The sequence below is a fragment of the Myotis davidii genome, unplaced genomic scaffold, assembly GCF_000327345.1.
Source record: "Myotis davidii unplaced genomic scaffold, ASM32734v1 scaffold935, whole genome shotgun sequence".
NCBI classification, from domain to species: Eukaryota; Metazoa; Chordata; class Mammalia; order Chiroptera; family Vespertilionidae; genus Myotis; species Myotis davidii.
The window spans coordinates 1,150,838-1,173,880 of NW_006286974.1; the positions used below are offsets into that span (position 1 = coordinate 1,150,838).

Sequence of the window (23,043 nt, forward strand, 5' to 3'; positions counted from 1 at the left end):
AAAGGCCATCAGAAGTGCAGGTTGTTCAGAGCTTGCCTGACTGAATTAGAAGATTTGGGCCTGATGCCAGGGCTCTGGCTGTAGCCCGCCCCCAGGAAAGCAGAGATGGCCGAGGCCTGGCTCCTGACCTCCCCTGCACCTCCCAGCCCTCCACAGCCACCTCACACAATCCGGCCCCCTCCCCAGGCCGACCGGCAGTCACTACTGTAACTCAGCCCAGATCATGGGCCCTGGCCAGGCCAGAGGTGGCTCAAGAAAACAAGGCCCTGTGCTCTGCCAGAGGCAGCCCGAGCTCTTGTGTCTGGGGCAAAGCCCTTCCCCTCCCTGGCCTCTCGTCAACCAATCTGTGAAGTGGCAGCATGTAGACCACTTGGCCATGCAGGCCCTGCCGGACTGACTGTCCAGGCTGGGACCTAGGTGACTCTCAAGTGACTTCATCTCTCCATTTCTCTCTTTGAAGGATGGGGCAAAGGTCTACGGAGTATGGTGAGGGCTGGCTGAGGTAACTGCTGGTATTGTACCGGGCATGGAGGACGTACTTAATGAAGGTTGTTTATTATTGTAGATGTGTTTTTTATGGATCAAAGTTGAGGCCTTGTTCTACAGAAGGATCCAGATTCCAGAGGCCAAAGAGAGTTCAGACGGGAAAATACTCAGATTCCGGGACGTTCTCCATGGCAGGGGGAGAGAGCTGGGCAACCTTTGGAACCGGGACAGCCCCAAACTTCAGGCCATCGTGTCCCATTTACGAGTCCGGGATCCAGGCCCAGCTCTTCATTTTTACCCCTGAGCCTCAGTTTAGTTTCCTCATCTGAGGAATGGGATCAACAGTTCCTCCCTGGGGGGACTGAGACTTGAATGAGAGACTATGCCTCAGGGCTCAAAAACTCAGACTGCTGGGCCCTGGCCAGGACTGCCACCAGGGAAAGCCGCCCAATATGAGGCCACCAGTAGGGGAGGGACCAGGGGGAACTGAACCTCGGCTCAGCTCTGGGACTACAGGCCAGGACCCCTTCTGATGGGGCCACCCCTGCTGCTCATGCCCCAGGGTGGCCAGAGTCCTATGTTCTCAAGGGAAGCAGGAAATAGGAATTTCATGTGAGTTTTGTGTATGTGTAGCTAATTTTTTTTTTTTAACTGAGAGCAAAATATGCTGGAGGGAGTGGGTCTGTGGCATCTCTGATGTGGGCTAAACCTGGCACCCCAGCTGTGGTAGGCCTCAGTGGGTGCCATCCATTGTTGTTGTTATTGGCATTTTATCTCAGGCTCAAAAACTCAGATGACTGCAGGGGCCTGGCCAATACTGCTGCCAGGTTGGGCAGTGAGTAGACAAGTTGGCATTGAGGAATCACCTGTCCCTTGCCTGCAGCTCACCCCCTGCCCCAGGCTTCCTGCTTCTGAGTCCCAGGCCTTGGCCACAAAGAGGAACCAGACGGGGAAGGCCCTGCTGGGCCAGATCATGGTGGCCTGAGCTGGAGGCTGCTGCGGTGGCAGGGCCACATGACCCAAAGAAAACAACCCCTGACCGAGAAGCAGGAAGCAAGGGCTTCGAGGCTCCCTGCTGCTGCTGCATGACCCCTGTAGCTATGTCTGGACCTCAGTGTCCTCATCTGTATGAGAAGGGACTAAAGCAGTGGTTCTCCACCTTCTGGCCCTTCAAATACAGCTCCTCATGTTGTGACCCAACCATACAATTATTTCTGTTGCTACTTCATAACTGTAGTGTTGCTACTGTTACGAATCGTAATGTAAATATCTGATATGCAGGATGGTCTTAGGCGACCCCTGTGAAAGGATCGTTTGACCCACAGGTTGAGAACCGCTGGACTAAGAGAATGTGACTCTGGGCACAGTCCTTCCCCACTCTGGATCTTGGTCTTTTCACAGGGCACAGAGAGGGCAGCTATTCTGATCTGACTCAGGAGCAGCTTGCTGTTGTAGGACCTGAACAAGGCCTTTCTCTCTCTCTCAGCCTCTTACCCTATCAGGGACAAAAGGTGTTTCCTTCCCAAGCTGCTTTGGGAAGAGGAGCCCAAAGACAAAGCCTGGCAGTTTTTCCTTTAGGATTATCATAGTGGAATTTTATTCGACAAGCATTTATTGAGCACCAACTGTGTGCCAGGGTCCTGGTGAGCAAACCAAACAGGCCTCCTGAGCTCACATTTGGACACGCAGTGACAGTCCCTCATGATGGACCCTATGTTGGGGGAGCCCAGGGGTCAGAGGAGGAATCACGGATGGCTTCCTGGAGGCAGAGGTTCCAGGTTGAGGTTTTTAAGGGCAGTGCCAAAGTCAGCCTGGTGTGGAAGGGTGAAGGAAACAGCATATCCAAAGCACTAAAGAGAGGAGAGGACAGATACAGGAGAAAACTTGATGTGCCTTGGCCCCTTTGATGGCGAATCACTCGCTGCCTGGTCTATTGTTTAAGGTGATCCTGTCCCAGAATGTGGTCAGGGTCATGGCAGGAGGGACCAGGGACAACACGACAAGTAAGAGCAGGGTCTCAGGAGCCAGATCCTCTGGCCACAGGATCCTGGTCTGTAGCTGACTAGCTGGGTAGTTTTGAGTTACTTCCTTGGGACCACCCTGACCCTCAGATTTCTCATCTGCAAAATAGCATCACCTCAGTGGGTACCCGGCACATGGTAACTGCTTAGTAGATGTTAAACACTAATGATAAGGAAATTATTATCATTAAGAGTCTTCCATGCCCTTGAGACCCGCTGCCTGGGAAAGCAGTATTCTCAGAGGCCCTGTCACAAATTCTGTGTCACCCACATGCTATTTTTATTTCCTGTTACTTTTTTAAAATTTTGATTTAAAATGACAGGAAAAGACTTTGGATAGTACATTCGCAAATTTTAAATTCAAAAAGGCGCAAGTGAAAAGCTAGTCTTAACTATAGACTTTGTTTTTGATATAAATGCCTGCTGTTTGTGCTCACCGGCACGTCCTGGATGTTCTAATGTGTGCGCACCCTGGCTTTTTCCTGGTTGCAGAGGTGCTGTGGACCAGAGTAATTTGGCTGGTCCCCCAGGCCACGGACACTTAGGTTATTTCCAATGGTTTGACACCTCAAACAAAGCTGCAGTAAGTAAATCAGCTTGTCCAAGCTCGTGTGCCTATTAAAAATGTGTGGCAACATTTTTTTTTTTTAATTCTCATCCATGGATTCTTTCCCACTGATTTTTAGAGAGTAGAAGGGAAAGGAAGAGACAGAGAGAAAGAAACATCAATATGAAAGAGACATATTGATTGGTTGCCTCCTGCACACGCCACTACGAAAGCAAGGGATCGAACCTACAACTAAAGTGCATGCCCTTGACCGGAATCGAACCCAGGACGCTTCAGTCCCCGGGGCCAAAGCTGTACTCACTGAGCCAAAAGGGCTAGGGTAACATTTAAAGAGGAGATTTCCCACCCACGTCCTGATTCTGGCTTCTCTTGGGAATTAGAAGCTGCCCTCCATGCTCACCTCTCCCCTCTCTCTGCACAGGCAAGCGCTTCCAGGAGTGGTGCTGTGTGGTCCTGTGTTTCAGCCTCATTGCCCACAACGTGGTCCACCTCCTGCTGCTGGCCCGCTGGGAGCACACGCCCTTCGTCATGCTGGGTGTCGGTGAGTGCCCATGGCTCTGTTGCCGGCCTCCATTTCCATGGGGACCAGGGACGTACCTAGTGTCTGTGCCCCTCTGATGGCAGCTTGCACATGTGTATACATGCGTGCTCATGTGTGTGCACAATTCAGTACGTGCTGTGGGAACTCCGCCTCTTGTCTCAGTCAGTGGCAACTGTCACTTGAGCCAAAATCCTGGGTGTCATCCTTAGCTCCTCTTTCTTTCACATTCCACATCCAAAGCATCAGCAAATATTCTTGGCTCTACTTTCAAAATGCATTCAGAATCCAACCATTACTCTTTACCTGCACTGTCCCCACCCTGGTCCAGCCACCATCCTCTCCCGCCTGGACTATTGTAGGAGCCTCCTCCCTGGTCTCCCCACTTCCACCTTTGCTTCCATTCCCCACACACAGCTAGAGGGCCCCTGTTAGCACCTCAGTCATGTCATGCCACCCCCCTGTATATTAAGACTGAAACACCAACTTTTCAGCATAGCCTGGCCCCAGCTCCTCCTCAGACCTCCTCTCCCTCCACTCTTCTCTGGCTCACCTTGGTCCCACCACACTGGCCTCTTCACTGTGCCTCTGCCATGTACTGGACACACTCCTACCCCAGGGCCTTTGCATATGCTTCCTCCTGTGCCTGGAACACTTCCTGTACATACCTGCATAGCTCATACCTCATCCAATTCTCTGCTCAGACAGAGGTCACCTCTTCAGGGAGCCCCCAATTACTCTTTGGGAGCCCCCAAAATAGCAGCCCTGTCATACATTAGCCCCTGACCCTACTCTTTAATGCAACATATTTCTTTATTTGTTTAGTTTGTGTTTTCCCCTGCTCAAATGTCCGCTTCTTGAGAGTAGAGATTTTTGTCTGTTCACCACTATGTCCCTAGCCCCAAGCACAAGGCCACACACAGTAGGTGCTTGATAAGTATTTGTTGAATGAATGAATGAATGAGCAAGCTGCAACTTATTAGTACCTACTGAGTGTTTTCTCCCGGTCAGTCCGCGCCCATCCACAGCCTCAGAGGTAGATGCTACAGTGTCATCATTTTTCAGATGAGGAAACTGAGGCTCAGAGAAGGGCCTGGCCTAGAGTCGCACACACCTCAAGCCGGAAGCACGACAGAGTTCTTGAGTCACTGTTTCCACTTCTAGCGTCCAGCTCCCACAATCTCATTAAAAGCATCCTGGCCACCTAAGCCAGTAGTGCTCGGGCCAAATAAGCCATCTGGGTCTAGGGTAGGAGTGAGCATGTGTGGGGGGCCAGGCCAGCTGGAGGGGAGACTAACCCATCCATCCAGCGCTGGGGAGCCTGGGCCCCACCCACAGGAGCCAGATGTGCCAGACGTGCCCCTCTGTCCGGGGGTGAGAGGGACCTGCACCTCCAGCCTCTCGTTCAAGGACAGTAATGCAGACAGTGTGAGCCCTAAAGCCCCATCTGAGGTGGTGACAAGCAGGCCCCTGCAGACCTGGGTTCAAATCCCAGCTCCACCACCTCTTGGCTGCGTGGCCGTGGGCAGGTGTCATTGCATCTCTGAGCCTCATTTTCCACATCTTCTAAGGGAAGCTGCCCACAGTCCTTGCCTCCTAGAGCTAGTGTGAGGGCAACATGCAGGTGTGCATAACTGCTGAGAGGGCCAGTGGCTGAATAGAGGGGTGGGAGGCCCCCTCACCAGGGCTTGGGCCGTCTGCCTCAATGGCCAGTTTAACAGTGGATATTTCCCGAGTGCCTACATGCCAGGCCCCAGGCTGGGCACTTTTAACTCTTGGTGGCAGCCTAGTGAGAAGGTTCTGATCACCATCCTCTGAGTAGCCAGGTGACTTGCCCATTGGCCCTCACCCAGGCAGCAGCAGAGTCTGGGGTCACATATTCAGAACTGCGTGGCGCCTGAACCGGGGACTGTGCAGCCACCGGTTAGCACGGAGAGGAGAGGGTGTTCTAGACGGTGGGCCCCGCTTGGGCAAAGGATCGGCAGCCTCAAAGCCTACGTGTGTGTTATCTGAGCCCGGACAGTGGGCATCCCAGGCAGGTCGTCAGTCCCTTCCAGGGTTGGGACCAGGCAGCTTCCAGCCCTGGGCCCAGGCGATCTCTGACTGTCTAGTCTAGTCAGTGCATCCGATTGCAGCTTCCCAATCTCATACTTTTGCCTCTGGGCTGATAAGAACAGACAATCCCGATAGCAGTGTTTACACAGTCCCTAATCAGTTTAAGTAGCTGCACTGATTTCTGTGTTAACTGCGTAGGATGTAAGGGCACTGTGCCACCTACAGAGCCCGCCCCCCATCCAGCATTATCTCCCCAGAGGTGCCGGTGCCTCTGCAAGGCCTTTGAAACAAGAAAAAGCAGAAGCACGAAAAGGTGCCCAGTTAATAAGCGCAAACAGATGGTGCAATGCTGCTACCACAGTCAAGATAAGGGAGTAGGCGGGGAAGAGGTCAGGTCAGTGACATTTGTGTAGGGACCTGAAGGAGGGGAGGGAGGGGCCTGGTATTCTAGGCAAAGGGAACTGCAAGTGCAAAGGTCCTGAGGCTGTTGTATGTCCAGTGCTTTGGGGAATAAAGAGGAGGCCCGGGGTTTTATTCTAAAGGCTGTGAGCAGTCAGTCATTTGTGAGTTTCCCACAGGGAGCTGATCCTGCAGGAAAACTGCAGGGGGCCGGGAGCAAGGGCCAGAGAGGAGGCAAAGATGGTGCCCCAGACGTGGGTAGGGCAGAGGAGGTGGTGAGAAGTTGTCAGATTAGGAGTGAGCCGTGAAAGGTGAGCCACTCATATGCTGCCAGATTGGCTGTGGAGCTGAGAGGGGTGGGGTCAGCGGCCACTCCAGGCTTTTGGCCTGAATGGATGAGGCTGAAGGAGCTGGCTCGAGGGTAGATGCTTGAAATGCCTGCCTGAGAGCCAAAGGGAGGTTGTCTGTCTAGCAGGGAATTGGAAATTCCAGTGTAGAATCAGGGAAGGCAGCTAGATATCAAAACCTGGGAGGCCTGTCCTAGCCAGCATGGCTCAGTGGTTGAGCATCAACTACTCCAGGCTTTTGGCCTGAATGGATGCGGCTGAAGGAGCTGGCTTGAGGGTAGAGGCTTGAAATGCCTGCCTGAGAGCCAAAGGAAGGTTGTCTGTCTAGCAGGGAATTGGAAATCCCAGTGTAGAATCAGGGAAGGCAGCTAGAGATCAAAATCTCGGAGGCCTGTCCTAGCCAGCGTGGCTCCGTGGTTGAGCATCAATCTCTAAAGAACCAGAAGGTCACGGTTCGATTCTCGGCCAGGGCACATGGCCGGGCTGTGGGTTCGATCCCTGGTGTGGGGTGTGCAGGAAGCAGCTGATCAGTGATTCTCTCTTTTCATTGATATTTCTATCTCTCTATCTCTCTCTCTGAAAATCAGTAAAAAAAATCTCCCTTCCTCTCTGAAATCAATAAAAACATAGATAGATAGATAGATAGATAGATAGAGATATAGATAGATATATTTTTTTTTTAATCTGGGCAGTCTAGAGGGTAGAGATGGTGTTTGAAGCTCAGGTGCACCCCCGGAACTAAGTAGAAGCAGAGCCCGAGGCCACTGGTGCTTCCAGGTTGGGGAGAGGAGGAAGAGCCAGCCAAGGGGTGGGATGCACGGCAAGAGAATATGTTTCCAGAAGACTTGGGGGGCAGTGAGGGGACCACTGGTCGGGCATTAGGGACCTGACCGGGACCACTGCTATGAATGAATGAGTGAACAGGTGAACAGCCCTGGGAGGGGAAGTAGAGGAAGAAGACGTGGACTTGTGAGTTGGTCTTTGGAAGAGAGAATAGGAGTTTTCTGCCAGACAAACAGGAGAGGGTGTTCCAGGTGAGGGGCACAGGGCGTGCAAGGTCCGCAGTGAGGACACAGGTCACATGGCCTCAGGTCATGGCAGGCCTGCTAGGTCAGGTGGAGCATCTGAGCTCAAAGCTAGGGTTTGGCTCAGGACCATATTGGACCAGCCCTCAGCAGTGTCCACTCTGTCTCGTCACTCTGTCTCCATACCAGGCCCTGAGTTGGGCAGAGGAAAGCAGTCCCTGCTGGGTGACTTGTGGGGAAGTCACCCAGGGTTTGTCTCAAGGTCACCCATTGAGTCAAGATAGCCTGGAGTGAGTCATCCCCTATTCCTACCCCCACCCCAGTGTCCTGCAGAGAGGGAGGTAACTGAACCGAAGGCATCCCCAGGGTGAGCCAGCTGCCAGCCACCGCCACCAGCTGGGACAAAGAAGCTCCTGTGTGCCCGCCTCTGCCACCCCTGCCCCCATTAAAGCAGCCTCAGGCAGCAGGCCTGGAGTCTAAAAGCAGCCATCCTCAGAGGCCTGGGGATCACAGAGCTATTTCCTCCCAGAAGGGGAGAACTCACTCTCTCCTAAAATGATTCCTGACCTCTGTTCTAGCATACATCTCTCCTGGCCCCGCAGCCCGCAAAGGCCGGTGCTGATCATGTAACAGATGACAAGGCTCTGAGAGGAGCGTAATGTTTAAACCACTAACTATAGCTACATTTGGGGAGTTCTTACTGTGTCCCATGCTAAGCACGTGACTTGCATTAGCACATCTTACTAACTTGATTTTAGTTAGGTGAAGTGAGTACTATTAAAATTCCTATTTCCCAAACTTGAACAGGAAGGTTCAGTGTCATCCTTAACACCTTGCAGTGGTCTCTGGCCACTTGCTAGGAGCCCTGTGTGGCCTGAGCAGTCCTTACCCCTGTCTCATTTTCTCCTCTGGCAGTCAAGATATGATAGGGCCCATCTCAGTACACATGAAGCGAGATAATACACTTTTTTAAATAGACTTTTTTTTTAAGTATGTTTTTATTGATTTTTAGAGATAGAGGAAGGGAGAGAAACATCCTGCAATCCTCCTACTGGGGATCGAGCCGCAACCCAGGCATGTGCCCTTGACTGGAATCGAACCTTTAGTTTGCAGGCCTATGCTCTATCCACTGAGCAGTTGGCTAGGGCTGACCATCACACTTTCAATCCTTGCAAAAATTTTGTGTTATCTTCAGAAAGTTACCAAGGAAATAATCCTGCCTGCCTTAACAATCCTTTGAATGTTCGAAGGAGCCAACTAACCTCTGTGGTTAGGCATCCCCTTTAATTTATATGATGAATGCAAATTTTCAAGTGGCCAAAACATGGGAGTTCTGGGCAGTATCTACAGTGAGCAGCTGACCCCAGGACGCCCAGCTTCACCACTGTAGCCCTTTAACACCTCCCTCCCTCATCTCTGCCCTGCAGGATCCTTGGTTTCCGGTTGAGTCTGGGGGCTCTGGCCTTGTTGGCCGTCCTAGCAGCTCTCGGGATTGCAAACAGCTTTCTGGATGAATACCTGGACATCGCTGAGCCACACCAGCTGGGCTAAATTGTCATTTTCATCACATCTCAGCAAGGTGCATACTGTCAACATGACTCAGCATTGTGGTGTTGACCCTGCCCCTGGCCCAGGTGGTTTGCCAACTTTCTCCACTGCAAAGTTACTCTCCTCCCCCTTCCATACTGCATCCTCTTTGGAAGGAAGTCACTGTGCACAGCCCATAGTTAAGGTGTGGGGAGCTATGGTCCCCAATAATGCACTTTTTAACACCTACATAGCATCAGGCACACGAAAGTGCCCCAGTATTAACTGTTATCACAAACATTGTTTTTCTAATGCAGATGCTTCTCAATTTAGGATGGGGTTACAGCCCAGGAAAATATCATAAGTCAAAAATGTATTTAATACACCTAACCTACTGAACACCATTGTTTAGCCTAGCCCACCTTAAATGTGTTTGGAACACTTAACATTAACCTACAGTTGGACAAAATCATCGCACAAAGCTTATTTTATAATGAACTATTAAATGTCATGATTTATTATGTATATTGCTTTTGAACCATTGTAAAGTTGGAAAGTCCTAAGTTGAACCAGCGTAAGTCAGGGACATCTGTATTGTTTTCATTGTTACTTCTGTTCTCTGGAAGGATTAAATGCTTAGGATGATTACAGAGCTAAGATGTGTAACCAGCTTAGGACTGGCCTTGGTACAGTGTAAGGATTAAAAGAGTTAAAACTTTTAAGGTGCTGACATAGAGCCTGGTACCTAAAGGACCCAACAAATGTCAAGTACAAATAAACAGCGGAAATCGTCACCCAAGAGAAATGGGGCTTATGTCTACACACAGGTTTATATATGGACATTTTCACGGACATTCAGGTATGACACTTGAGTCATACCTGAAAACAACCCAGACATCCAATGGTGAAATGGATAAACACACTGGGGTACATCCAGACAATGGACTATGACTCGGCAATAAAAAGGATGAATTGCTGATGCATCACCTACGTGGGTGATTCTAGAAGCATTATGCTCATGAAAGAAGCTAGACTCAAAAAAGCACATACTATTTTTGTGAATCCATTTATGTGAAGTTCTAGAATATGCAAAACCAATCTATGATAAGAAGCAGATCAGTGGTTGCATGGAATATTAGGGGGCACAAGGTCACACTCACTGGGAGGCCGCCTTCACATGTAGGCAGCATTTAGAGGCATCATTAGCCCTGGCCGGTGTTTCTCACTGGTTAGAGCATTGGTCGCTCACTGAAAGGTTGCAGGTTCAATTCCAGGTGAAGAGCACATACCTGAGTTGCAGTTTGCTCCCTACCCCCAAGTCAGGAGCACTCAACCACTGAGCCACAATGTCTCTGAAAAGCAATGGAAAAAATATCCCCAGGTGAAGATAAATAAATAAATAAATAACTTGGCCGGCTTGGCTTCGTGGTTGAACGTTGACCTATGAACCAGGAGGTCATGGTTCAATTCCCAGTCAGGGCACATGCCTGGGTTGCAGGCTCGATACCCAGTGCAGGGAGTGCAGGAGGCAGCCAATCAATGATTTTCTCTCGTCATTGATGTTTCTATCTCTCCTTTTCCCTTCCTCTCTGAAATCAATAAAAATGTATTTTTTAAAAACAGATAGAGCATCGTTAGTCAGAGTTGTCAGGATAGAGCCTTGGGAGTCAGTTCACTATGCAAGTAAAGATGTTGAGGCCCAGAGCGGGCAAGGGACTTGCCCAAGGTGACCCAGCAATATAGTAGCAAGAGATGAGGCCCCTGATTCTTTTTTTTTTTTTCCCTGATTCTTGATCTAGATTCACCTTAGCTCTTGTCCACATGCCCTATTGTCGCTCCTGGTGGACACAAGGTAGTGTGTATAGACAGTGGTTCTCAACCTTCCTAATGCCATGACCCTTTAATACAGTTCCTCATGTTGTGGTGACCCCCAATTTCATTGTTACAAATTAAACATAATTAAAGCAGAGTGATTAATCACAAAAACAATATGTAATTGCATATGTGTTTTCTGATGGTCTTAGGCGACCCCTGTGAAAGGGTCGTTCAATCCCCCAGGGGTCGCGACCCACAGGTTGAGAACCGCTGGTCTAGAGCATCCTGTAGAATGCAGTAGGAGCTCGATTAATGCCCCTGAACTTACTGAGGTGCAGTTTAAGGGCATGAAAGGGTGCTGATTTTAGAGGCATGTAGACCTGCCTCTTCCCATGCCCTGGCTACCACTTCCATGTCATGGGACTCCGGGGTCGGGCACTTCTCAGAGCCCCTTTCCTTATCCAAGAAGACGGGACAGTAAATGACACCGTCTCATGCGGTGACCGTGCCGTGATAGAAATAAAGCGCAGAGACGTGACCAGGAGCACCTGCCAAGAGGCTGGCCTTCACCAGGGGTTGGGTGATGTTTGCCCTGACCTGGAAGACTGAGGAGGAGCCACCACTCGGGGATCTTTAGGGAGGGGAGGGGTGCCGGCCAAGGAAACAGCAAGTGCAGAGCCCTGTCTCCTGTCTCCCTGGCCTCCCTGACTCTTGCCCAGGTCCACCCTCCCGGCATGGTCATTGAGGAGCCGGACGGCCCAGCCCTGGGTGGGGCGCTGAGTATACAGGCCCAGAGGGCCCTGCTGAGCCCTGACCCTCCCCAACCCAGCCACCTGTGTCACCGATGGCTTATCTTTCAGCTTCCGCATGCCAGGAGGTAGTGCTTGTCCCGACCTGCCCACCTGGCCTTGTCACCAAGAACTTGCAGGTGGCTCCATAGAGCCGTGTCTCCCTTCCCCCACTGTCCGTCCCATGTTCGATATCCATGGGGTGGAAGCTCCAGCCATCTGGAAAGTCTTCGTTCACGGCTGCCCTTTAACTTGGGTCCAGATACTTGCAAGCCCACAGTGACTTGCATGCCCACTCTTGCCCCCTCATTCATGACCCCCTTTCCGGGGACTGTTCTGCAGCCTCCACTGTGGCCCGGTGACCTGGTCTCTTGTCACCAAGGGGCCAAGGGCTCTAGCAGAACTCAAAGAACCCTTAAATGGCCTTTCTGGGCCTTGAACAAGTTCACCAGAGAAACTGAGTGTGGGGAGCGGGAGGGAAAGGGTGTGCCTGAAGTCACATGACCCAGTGGACTGCCCTGACAATCACTGAGAACTGCATTCATTCCCTGCCATGTTTCATAGCTTTTTGTGCCTGTGTCTCTGCCACAGGGACAGTGAGCTCAATATCTGGTGCGTCTCTGGTTCCAGAGCTTGGTGCACAGTACAGGGTCTCACAGAATGTTGCTTACAGACTAAATGACCGAATAACAACAGCATCGATAATAATAGGTGTGGAGGGGTTACTGTGTGCCAGGGACTGTACTTCGTGTTTACATTGATTAATTCAGTGAGTATGTACAGAACCCCTGATAAGTGCCAGGAACCAGGATACAGCCATAGACAAAAGCTTAAAATCCCTGACCTTGTGGGCTGACATCCTTGTGAGGGACACAGTAATCAGAAAAATGAAGTCCAAGGTAATAGGCGCTTGGACAAAAGGAGACAGGAGATAGAAAATGCTGGAAGGTGAGAGGGGATACAATTTTACTTTATTAGTTATTTTTTTAACATGTTTATTGATTTCAGAGAGGAAGGGGAAGAGAGAGAGAGAGAGAGATAGAAACATCAATGATGAGAGAGAATCATTGATCGGCTGCCTCATGCACACCCCACACTGGAGATCGAGCCCACAACCCAGGCATGTGCCCTGACCAGGAATCGAATTGTGACCTCCTGGTTCAGTGATGGACGCTCAACCACTGAGCCATGTCCGCTGGGCAAGAGCAGGTACAATTTTAGATCCGGTGTCCTCGGAGGACTTTGAGTGAAGAACTGAAGGAAGTGAAGAGTGAACTGTGTTACATCTTGGGAAAGAATGTTCCAGGCAGAGGGGAAAGCAAATGTGAAGACCCAAGACATGTAAGGGTGTCAAGGGGAAGGGAACACACCAAGAGGGCCGAGATGCAGTGAGAGGGGAGTGTGATGGGAGTGGCACTAGGTGTTACCTGGACAGGTGGTCACCTCTCTGCCTCAGTTTCCCCAGGTGTACGATGGTAATGGTTCATCCTGCTGTTAGATTTGATCCTCAAGGCTGGTTAAGAACCCAGCTCTGCCACTTGCCATCTCTGCTACCTCGTTCTAGTAACTTCTGTTCTCCAAACCTCAGTTCCCATCTCTATAAACTAAAAATAAAAACGGTACCAACTTCTAACAGAGTATGAGAACTTACTGAAATCAAGCAGGTAAAGCACTTGTGTCTGACACTAAGAAAGTGCTATCAGTGGTAGTTCCTCTTTTTTTAAATCATCACTCCCATCTATCTTCAAGAAATCGGGGCTCAGAGAGGTTAAGGAACACGCCCAGTATCACACAGCTAGTGAGCGACAGCTGGAAATTGAGTACAGATCTCACAGCTCTTAACCTCTGTATCATACTAAACCCTCAAGTGAGTGAGTGATATCTCTCTCTCTCTCTCTCTCTCTCTCAACCCCACACCAGTTCTGAACCAATTGAGAACAAAGATAAGGAAAAGGCTGCTGGATGCCCAATTACCACGTGTATTGTTGATAAAAGCTAGGTAGGATTGGGGACTGTGGTGTCCATCGGCACCTCATGTACTTCTCTTTTCGTTTCATTGTTGAGTGTTACAGATACCCCCCTGGAGATTATTACGCTAACCAAAATAAGCCAGTGAAGTACTTCCTGACACCAGACCCCAGAAGGACATTTCCATCCGGTCACCAGCAGCACTGTAACAGAGCGGGCTCCCCTGTGCGGGGCACCTGAGGGTCCGCTCCTCCCAGGGAAAGGTTAGGCTGATCTGAGCATGCCCAGTATGTTCTCTCCAGTCCCCACAGCTCCCCTGGAGCAGAACAAGGAAAGGGCCAGAACCAGACTGAGGCTCCATTCACAGGAAAGAGAGCCCCCACGTAGGGAAGGGACGGCCTCTCCCCTAACAAATGAGTGGATGAGCGAGCAAGCCAGTGAGTGAATGCTGGGTTCCCTGGTTTGAAGTGGACAGATGGCGAGATGTCCCTGTGTGCCCCCTGCCCCCCTCGCCATTCTCACTCTGGTCTTGTCCACAGTTGCAGGGGCTCTCATTGCTGACTTCTTGTCTGGCCTGGTGCACTGGGGAGCCGACACTTGGGGTTCCGTGGAGCTGCCCATTGTGGGGAAGGTGCGTATATTGACCCAGCCCCAGCCCGGCTCCTCTGGAAGGAGGTCGGGCTCTCTGACGTTGGGTGAGTTCCCTTTCCTGTCTGAGCCTGTTTCCCTGTCTTAGGGTGGGAAAGAGGGTGGAGCTTGTCTCATAGCCCAGGTCGGAAGGCAGGCCCAAAGGGGAGCAGTACCAACCCGTGGTCCCTGCCAGGTCATTTCGACCTGTCTTCTGCTAGAACTAGACTGTGAAGGCTGGGTGGGGCATGGTGGAATGTTCTGGCATCCCAGAACCAAGGAGATGAGCTCAAATTATGTGTGTGTTGGAGATTGTGGGAGTGGCTGGCCAGCATAGACAGACTGGCTGGATCTATCCCCACTCCCGCCTCCCTGTCCCACCCCAGGCTTTCATCCGGCCGTTCCGGGAGCATCACATTGACCCAACAGCCATCACACGTCATGACTTCATCGAGACCAATGGGGACAACTGCCTGGTGACACTGCTGCCCTTGCTGAACATGGCCTACCAGTTCCACACCCAGAGCCCTGGTGAGTGTGCCAGCTGGCGCTGGGCCTCCAGGGGGCCACGGAGACAAACACTCATGTGCCCATGAGCCTCCTGTGGCTTGTGTGTGTGTGTGTGGGCCCTCACAGTGTTATAAAAATGTTGTTACCTTCATGTAAAATTGGGATATTTGACATAAAGGCCTGTGTTTCCAGCTTCTCTTAAACATTCCAATCTGGCCACCCTGGGCCCTTGTTCCCACTCGTCTTCTTCACTGGGCTGGAGCGAAGTGCAGCTGCCACCTTTAGACAGGAATGCACTCTCCCCAATTTGCCACAGTCGCCACTACTCCCTGCTGTCCTACACCCCCCACCCCCTTGCGTATTTGTATGACCTGCCTAAGAGCTGGTTTTGCTGCCCTGGCTTAGTAGAAAGAGGATCAGCTGTGAACTCGGACAGTCCTGCATTCAGATCTCTGCCCTGCCTATTTTAGGGAGCGAACTTGTCCCAGAATAAGTCACTTCATCTCCCTGAGCCTTATCTGTCAGGTGGGGAAACTGCCCTTCCTTTTCCAGGTCTTGTTTTAACAATTTGACACCGCACTGATCCTCAGAGCAACCTCCCTATGGGTAGATGTGATGAGTATCTGTGGTAGTAGGTGCTGTGGTGCCCCTCCCACACCCTCTTCCCAAGGGGTGGAACGTGCTTCACTGCTGCTGTGAGCGGGGCTGCTAACAACTCCCAGCTGCCCTTCTGAGAACGGCTAGGGCAGGTCCCACCTCGCCCCTGAGGATAAGCCTAAAGCCAGTGACAGGAAACACCTACAGAAGACCAGCCCCCTCATTTCTGAATGGGACCGACTCTATGGAGCCATTAACACTCCAGAGTTCCCCTCAGGATCGGCTGAGGCAAGACTCCCCCCACCCCATCTTTGCTTAGCTCTTCCCCTGTCCTGCTTCTCTCATTCCCTCAGATGTTCTTCCAGAAGAGAGGATTCCCCTCACTCCCCAACCCCCCAATAAATCACAAAGCCCCCAAATCCTTCTCAGGCTGTGCTTCTAGGGAACCTGGACAAAGAATTATTTCCTTTTTTTAAAGTATATTTTGGTTGATTTCAGAGAGGAAGGAAGAGGGAGAGAGAGAAACATCAATGATGAGAGAGAATCATTGATTGGCTGCCTCCTGTACATCCCCTACTGGGGATTGAGACCAAACCCCGGGCATGTGCCCTGACCGGGAATCCAACCATGATCTCCTGGTTCATAGGTCAACACTCACCCACTGAACCACACCGGCTGGGCAACTTATTCCCATTTTATTGATGAGGAAGTTAAGACTCAAAGAGCCAGGGTCACTGACCCAGGTTCATACAGCCAAGAAATGTCATAGCAGCGATCTGAGCCTAGTGCTGCAAATCTAGAGGCCACATTATTGTTATTTATGCTTATTCATTATCTGCCCACTGAGCAAAGGGGAGTCTGAGCTTGCCGCTGGGGCCACATGGGAGGCTGCAGGGAGGTCTGGGTGCTACCCTGGGATGGGAGCTGCCCGGAGCTGGTGGTCGGCCCCCAACCCCATGTGACAATTATGTGGGCCTTATGGGTACCCACCCTCTCCCCACCCTGCAGAAGCCCTGGAGCAGCTGTACCCCTGGAAGTGCTTCGTCTTCTGCCTGATCATCTTTGGCACCTTCACCAACCAGATTCACAAGTGGTCACACACGTACTTTGGGCTACCGCGCTGGGTCATCCTCCTGCAGGACTGGCATGTCATCCTGCCACGTAAACACCATCGAATCCACCACGTCTCACCCCACGAGACCTACTTCTGCATCACCACAGGTGCGGCTAGAAGGCGGCATAGAACAGGGCACCCACCCCCCTCTCCAGCTACAACTCCATCCTCAGGGTCAGGAGGGCACAGGTCACAGTGGAAGGTCATGCAGTCCTTGCCCTGTGGGAACATTCTCTCAGAACATATTTATTGAGCACCTACTATATGCCAGGCACTCTTCTAGGTGCTAAGGACACAGCCATAAACAAGACAGAACTTCCCCAACCCCACCTCATGGAACAGATATTTATTAAGCACCTACTGTATGCCAGGCACTGCTCTGCTCTGGGCTCAGGACACAGCACTGAACAAAACTGGCAAAAATCCCGTCTTCAAGGCACTTACATTCTAATAGGGGACATTCCAGACAATAAATAAGCCCTGCATCTGATAGTGCTAACTGCCATGGAGGAAAATAAAGCACCGGTGGAAGGAAATGGGGAAATTCTCCCTTTAAGTGGGGTGGTCCAGGAAACCCTCACCGAGAACGTGACATTGAAACTGAGGGAGAAAGTCATGCGGATCTGAAAAAAGAGCACTGCGGGTTGCAGGGACAGTGTGCGAAGGCCCTGGGGCAGGAGCATGCGCTTTTGTTTGAGGAGCTGCAAGAGGCTATTGTGGCTGGAGTGGAAGACAGGAGAGAGGACAAAGTCCAGGTCTGAGAAATGCTACGGAGGAAAACATAGCAGGGTGAAGGGCAGAGAGTCATGGGGTGTGGGGGAGAGGGGAGTGGCTGTTCATGTAAGGAGATCAGAAAGCTGGAATGCGGTAGGAGTGCAAATACTTGCAGATAAATAAGGAAGGACCAATCCAAGCAAAGGGAGTAGCAAGTACAAATGTCCTGAGGCAGGAAGATGCCTAGAGTGGCTGAGGAACAGTCAGGAGGCACATATGCCATTGGTAATGGGCCAGTGCCACCGGAGAGGTGAGGTGAATCAGGTGAGTGTGTTTTCTAGGACAAGTTGGGTTTCTTCCAAGGTTAAGTATATAAGGTGCTGTCAAGTCAGACCAAGTTAGGGTCACCTATCATCTCCTCCATGTGTGCCTTTAGAGGACTCAAGCCTCCCCGGATGTGGTGTTTTTCATCCACAAAATGGGTCTGCAGGCACTTCCTTCACGTACCAGCTTTTCTGGGTGTGAATGGCAAGATGGCAGATGCAAAGTGCTTGGCACATAGTAGGTACTCGATAAGCTACTGGGGCTTGGGAGAGGGATTGTTTTGTTTTTCTGGAGGCAGAACTGAGAGCCACAAAAAAAAAAAATTTTTTTGCAAGTCATACTCTTTGAGAGAAGGTGGAGGGGATAGAATTTAGGCCATTTAGGAGTTCAGTGAACTGCTTAGCCGGGCCTGGGATCAATCTTGGTTTGGCCTGCTACTAATTGGAAAACTCCCCTCTAAGTTTTCATTTTCTCATGTGGAAAAAGGGACTGATAATAGTATCTACCTTGTTTGGTTGGGAGATTGTAATGCAGATATGAAATAAAATTGTGAGAAATATGGATTGAGCACCTACTATGTGCTAGATACCATTCTTGGCACTGGGGATGAACAGTGAAAAAACATGAGGTTCTGCTGTATAGAGCTGACATTCTAGTTGAGAGTTGGGGAGAAAACTCAACAAAATAACATGGAAATGCTGAATTAATGAGATTAGTTACAGTATCAGGAAGGTTATAAAGAAAAGAGGGGCATCACAGGCCTGGAGTGTGGTTTAAGTGGTGGTCAGGGAAGGCTTCCTGGGAGAGGTGGCATTTGAGCCAAGTGATAAGAGATGCTGCCACTATGCTTAGCATACAGTAAGTGCTCAATAAGAAAGTGAATGAATGAGGGCATGTCTGAGCAGCTCCTGAGCCCATTGGTGGGAGGCCCCTGTTCCTAGATTCTTTGATCAGTCCTTGTTCCCTCCCTGCTGCCAACCCACTCCCTATTGCTCCTGCCTCAGGTAGGACCAGCTCTCTCTATTCCCTCAACCGCTCCTCTCCCATTCAACCCCTTCGTGCCCTCTTTCCACTGCAGGTTGGCTCAACTACCCTCTGGAGAAGATGGGTTTCTGGAGACGCCTAGAGGACCTTATCCAGGGCCTGACGGGCGAGAAGCCTCGGGCAGATGACATGAAATGGGCCCAGAAGATCAAATAACGCCTCCAGCCTGCCACCTCATTGCCAACCTTCCTTGGCCTCCCCAAACCGAAGCCATCTGCCAAATTCCAGCCTTCCTCGTGCTGGCCCCTCCATGTGGAGAGGACGCCTCCTGAGCTGGGCCTGGGCACCCCCAGCCCACCCTTTGTGACACACAATACTTGAGCCACTGATTTTTCATTTCCCTTTTTTTTTTCCGTTTCCTTTCCTCGGCCCCCTCCTTAGTTACCTGAGCTGCTCTGTCTGCCAAGCCTGACTGCAGAATAAGGAGCCCTTTGGGTAGAGAGGAAGTTCACCCACTCCCCACACTCTGACCTCCCCCAGCCCCACTGGGCAGCCCTTCCGTGTGGCTGGTGTTAAGGACACTAATCCTCTTGTCTGTCCCTCCTCGTCTTCTCCCGGTGGTCTGGGAGCCCATAGGCTCACCTAAGTGTCCCTGGAGCATTGCCCTGCAAACTGACCCTAAAGGCCTTGGGGGACAGCCCCTGCCCAGCCTGTCTATTTAAGGATAGCAAAGTACAGCAGGGGTCTGAGGGCAGGTGGCCAGAAGAAGCCAGAATCCCCTGCCCAAGCCTGGACCTTCTCCTCCCCTCCCCGATCTGCCCACGGGATTCCAGCCAGAGCTGCTGTTTCTACAGGAAAAAAGGATGACTTCACAGGGCACAACCCCTGCGATGGGTCTGATCATTTGGAAGGGGACACAGCATCCCCTCTGGCCAGGGGGATGTCAGAGAAGGCAGAGTGGGCTTTTTTTTTTTAAAGGTGCTTGCTTGTTTAATGTAAATAATAGAAAGCCTTAATATCTTTTCTGTAACACGGAGTGATATTTTAATGTCATGTTTTGGATGTACATAATATATTTATAACAAAGCAGCAAGAGTCTACTTAACCTGGGCTGCCTCCTGTTTCCTGGTTGGCTGGGGAAGGGGTGTAAGAAGTTTGGAGGGTAAGGCCCCAACCCTAGCCTCTTCCTAGCTCCTCTCCCCACCCCGCAACTCTGGGCTCAGGATGGGGGCTTTGTCACCTGAGACAGTGAATTAATGTTGATATCCACTTCAAACACTTGATTTGGTCAGGGGATCCATGATTTGGTCAGGAATGGTCCTCTTACAGGAGATCATGATGATAAAGTATTAAGGCTGATCCCCGTTAGTGAATTCCTTCAGCAAATGTTTATTGGCATCTAGTGTGTGCCAGGCTCTGACCTGGACCCTGGGGCACAGCAGTGAACATAAACAGAAAAGGACTTACCCTAGTGGAGATGACCTCCTGGGTAGAGGGACAATAAACAAATAAATGCACATGGGCATTCAGATGTTGATTTGTAAAGAAAATCAAACAGCATAGAGAAAGCAGAGTGGGGCTGTTTGGCAGTGTGGTCTGGGATGGCCTATCTAAGGAGGTGACATTTGAGCTGAGATCTAGAGGAAGATAAGGAGCCAGCTGAGGAAAGAATTGGAGAAAGAGGCCTCTTCACTGGACAGCAAGTGCAAAGGTCCTGAGGCAGGAACAACTTGGGGCTTTTAAGAGACAGTGTGATTGGACTGAAGTGAGCAAGGGGAAGGTGGAAGATGAGGTTAAAAAAGACATTACACAGACCCTCTTAGGCTGAGGCAAGTGGAAAGATACAACATTTCAGACAAATGAGTAACTTGTTCATTCATTGAACAAATAATTATAAGGCATTTCTTATGTGCTAGGCCCTGGGGTTCAGTAGTGAACACTACACACATTACAATCAATATCTAGTCTGGGCTAGAGAATTTCTACAATATTAGAAGAAAAAGCCTGTTGAGGACAGAGAAATGACAAAAGACTCTTAGAGCAGTCACAGATAAAGCTCTTTTTAAAAAATTGTGACCCATAACTTTAATTTCCTTAAAGTTTGTCTCCCACTAGATTTTTGATTTGTGACTGTCTAAAGGGACCACAAAAGGAAGGGGTTTTAGAATTCATCAACTCATAAGTTACAGAAAACTTAAGCAAAAATAATTTTATAAGTTCATATAACTGAAAAGTTCACAAGAGGTTTTGACTTAAAGTTTGGCAAGACTTGGGCTCACATGACTCATCAGAACATAGTCTCTAACTAGTTCTTGTTTTCCTCTGAGTTGACATTGGACCAGCTCAGCAATCTCAGTGGGAAGTCTCCTTTCCCAGCAGTTGCAGCAAAAGCCCCAGGGCAGGTTCTCATTGGCCTGGATTGGGTCATGTGTTTATTCCTGAACCAATCACCATGGGGGAGGGAGGGCATGGACTGGTGGAGAGGTGTTCTGATTGGCCAGGATTGAAACATGTTCATCTGGAATTGCAGAGGCAGGATCAACATTTCCCAAGCCACAGGATGTGAGGAGAGAGGGATGGCTCCCAAAAGAAAAGGTGTTATCAAATCCACAGTGGAATGGGCCGACAACCAAACCCTTTGGAGGGGCCAGAAACACAGTCTTGGGGTTTAGGTGTTGGTTTCCCACTCCCAGGCCTGCTGGAGAGATTTCCCAGGCCCTACCAACCTGAGTTAGTTCTCCTGAGCCGGCAAATAAACAGCCTGAGCCCACAGAGGTGAAGTGACTTGCCCACAGCTAGTAAGGCAGAGCCAGGCCTCACGCTCAGACCGGTTCCATGCTCTTGAATTCAAAAATGTGTTCAAAACCAGAAGGAGGCCCAGCAGCCATGGCTCAGTGGTAGAGCATCGACCTATGAACCAGGAGGTCGCAGTTCGATTCCTGGTCAGGGCACATGCCTGAGTTGCAGGCTCGATCCCCAGTAGGAGGCGAGCAGGAGGCAACTGATCAATGATTCTCTCCCATCACTGATGTTTCTATGTCTCCCTCTCCCTTTCTCTGAAATAAAAACAAACAAACACACACACACACACACACACACACACAAAAAAAACAAACAACAAAAAAAAACAGGAGGTATGTTTTGCGTCAGATTAGGAGTATGAGGGTCATTTGTAAGATGGGGGTGTTGCAAACAAGTGCCTATACGAGAGCAGGACGGGGGGAAATGGTAGTACCTACTGAGTACTTGTCATGTGCCAGACTGTGGAGAGCTCTCTACATCGGGTCCTATCAGGCAGTCCCTGAAGCTCTGAAAGGGGAATACACCCATTTGCAAATGGGGAAACTGAGGCAACGAGGTCATGTAACATACCCAAAACTAGTAGATGGCAGGGCAGGGCTGGAGTCAGCCCTAGTCTGACCCAGAGCCATGGTGCTCTAACACCTGCCTGCGGCCCACGTGGAGAGAGGGAGGGGAGGAGGTAGGTGTCCCGTGAAGTGTCCCCCATGAGAAAACAGCAACAGGGCAGGATGAGAAACAGCAGCTGACACTGAGAACTTGGATAACCTGGAACTATCAGGCCCCCAAGGGCAGCTGCTATTCATAAGGACCTGGGCTTGGGATGGTAAATAAATACATGATACAATATACAGATGATGTACTGTAGGATTGTATACCTGAGACCTATATGATTTTATTAACCAATGTCACCCAATGAAATTCAAGTAAAAATATTTTTAAATAAAGAGGAGCTGCAAACCCAGATTTTTAAAATGCTGGTTCCATTTTTTAAACATACCTTGGGCAAAATAAAACAGGTATGTGTGGGTTGACTTCTGCCCTGGACGTCCCAGCTGGTGTGGGGAAGGCCGGGTTTGAGGTGGATTTGTGCTGCTATCTGGTGGTGGAGTGAGGCAGGTGGTAGTGCAGGAAAACAGGGATTTCCATCTCGGTGCTCACTTCTTACCCCTAGAGGGGTCTGGGCAGGGTACCCGCACCCGACTTTAACCCATCTCCTTTTGATAAACCTAAAATTTCAAGCTCCCCTCTTAAGCATTATTTTGTAATAGTAATGCATACAAAAAGTAAAGAATTAGAATCAAATATAAAAGGGTCTAGAGCAGAGGTCAGCTGATTGCAGCCAATAGGCCAAATTGGGCCCACCTGTTTTTCTATGGCCCCATGAGCATTTAAATAAATTTCTTTTATTGATTTTTAGAGAGACCAAGGAAGAGGGAGATGGAAAGGGGGGGGGGACATTGATTTGTTGTTCCATTGATTTATGCATTCATTGGATGATTCTTGTATGCGTACTGATCAGGGATTGAACCCACAATCTTGGCATATTGGGGCAATGCTCTAACCCATGAGCATTTTTTTTAATTTATTTTTTACAATATATTTTTATTGTTTTCAGAGAGGAAGAGAGAGGGAGAGATAGAAACAACAATGATGAGAGAGAATCATTGATTGGCTGCCTCCTGCATGGCCCCTACTGGCGACTGAGCCTACAACCTGGACAGTGCCCTTGATCAGAATCAAACCCGAGACCCTTCAGTTCACAGGCCAACGCTCTCTCCACTAAGCCCAACTGGATGGGGCCTATGAGCATTTTTTGAAGTTGGGGTTGAAATGG

At 50.2% G+C, this 23,043-nt stretch overlaps 1 protein-coding gene across 1 annotated transcript; it reads left to right on the top strand.

Annotated features, from left to right (window-relative positions):
* Nucleotides 1-105: 105 nt before the first annotated feature.
* LOC102771511 (transmembrane protein 189) lies at nucleotides 106-19,500 on the top strand. The gene is made up of 6 exons (XM_006758811.2): nucleotides 106-206; nucleotides 3,456-3,616; nucleotides 14,077-14,168; nucleotides 14,551-14,695; nucleotides 16,280-16,492; nucleotides 18,502-19,500. The coding sequence occupies exons 1-6, from the start codon at nucleotides 106-108 to the stop codon at nucleotides 18,621-18,623; spliced, it is 834 nt and encodes a 277-aa protein (XP_006758874.1). The 3' UTR covers nucleotides 18,624-19,500.
* The last annotated feature ends 3,543 nt before the right edge of the window (nucleotides 19,501-23,043 follow it).

Coding starts and splice junctions, on each gene's coding strand:
- LOC102771511 (XM_006758811.2), top strand. CDS start 106: ATGGCCGAGGCCTGGCTCCTGACCTCCCCTGCACCTCCCAGCCCTCCA. Junction 207..3,455: donor GCCGACCGGCAGTCACTACT/GTAACTCAGCCC, acceptor CTTGGGAATTAG/AAGCTGCCCTCCATGCTCAC. Junction 3,617..14,076: donor CTTCGTCATGCTGGGTGTCG/GTGAGTGCCCAT, acceptor TCTTGTCCACAG/TTGCAGGGGCTCTCATTGCT.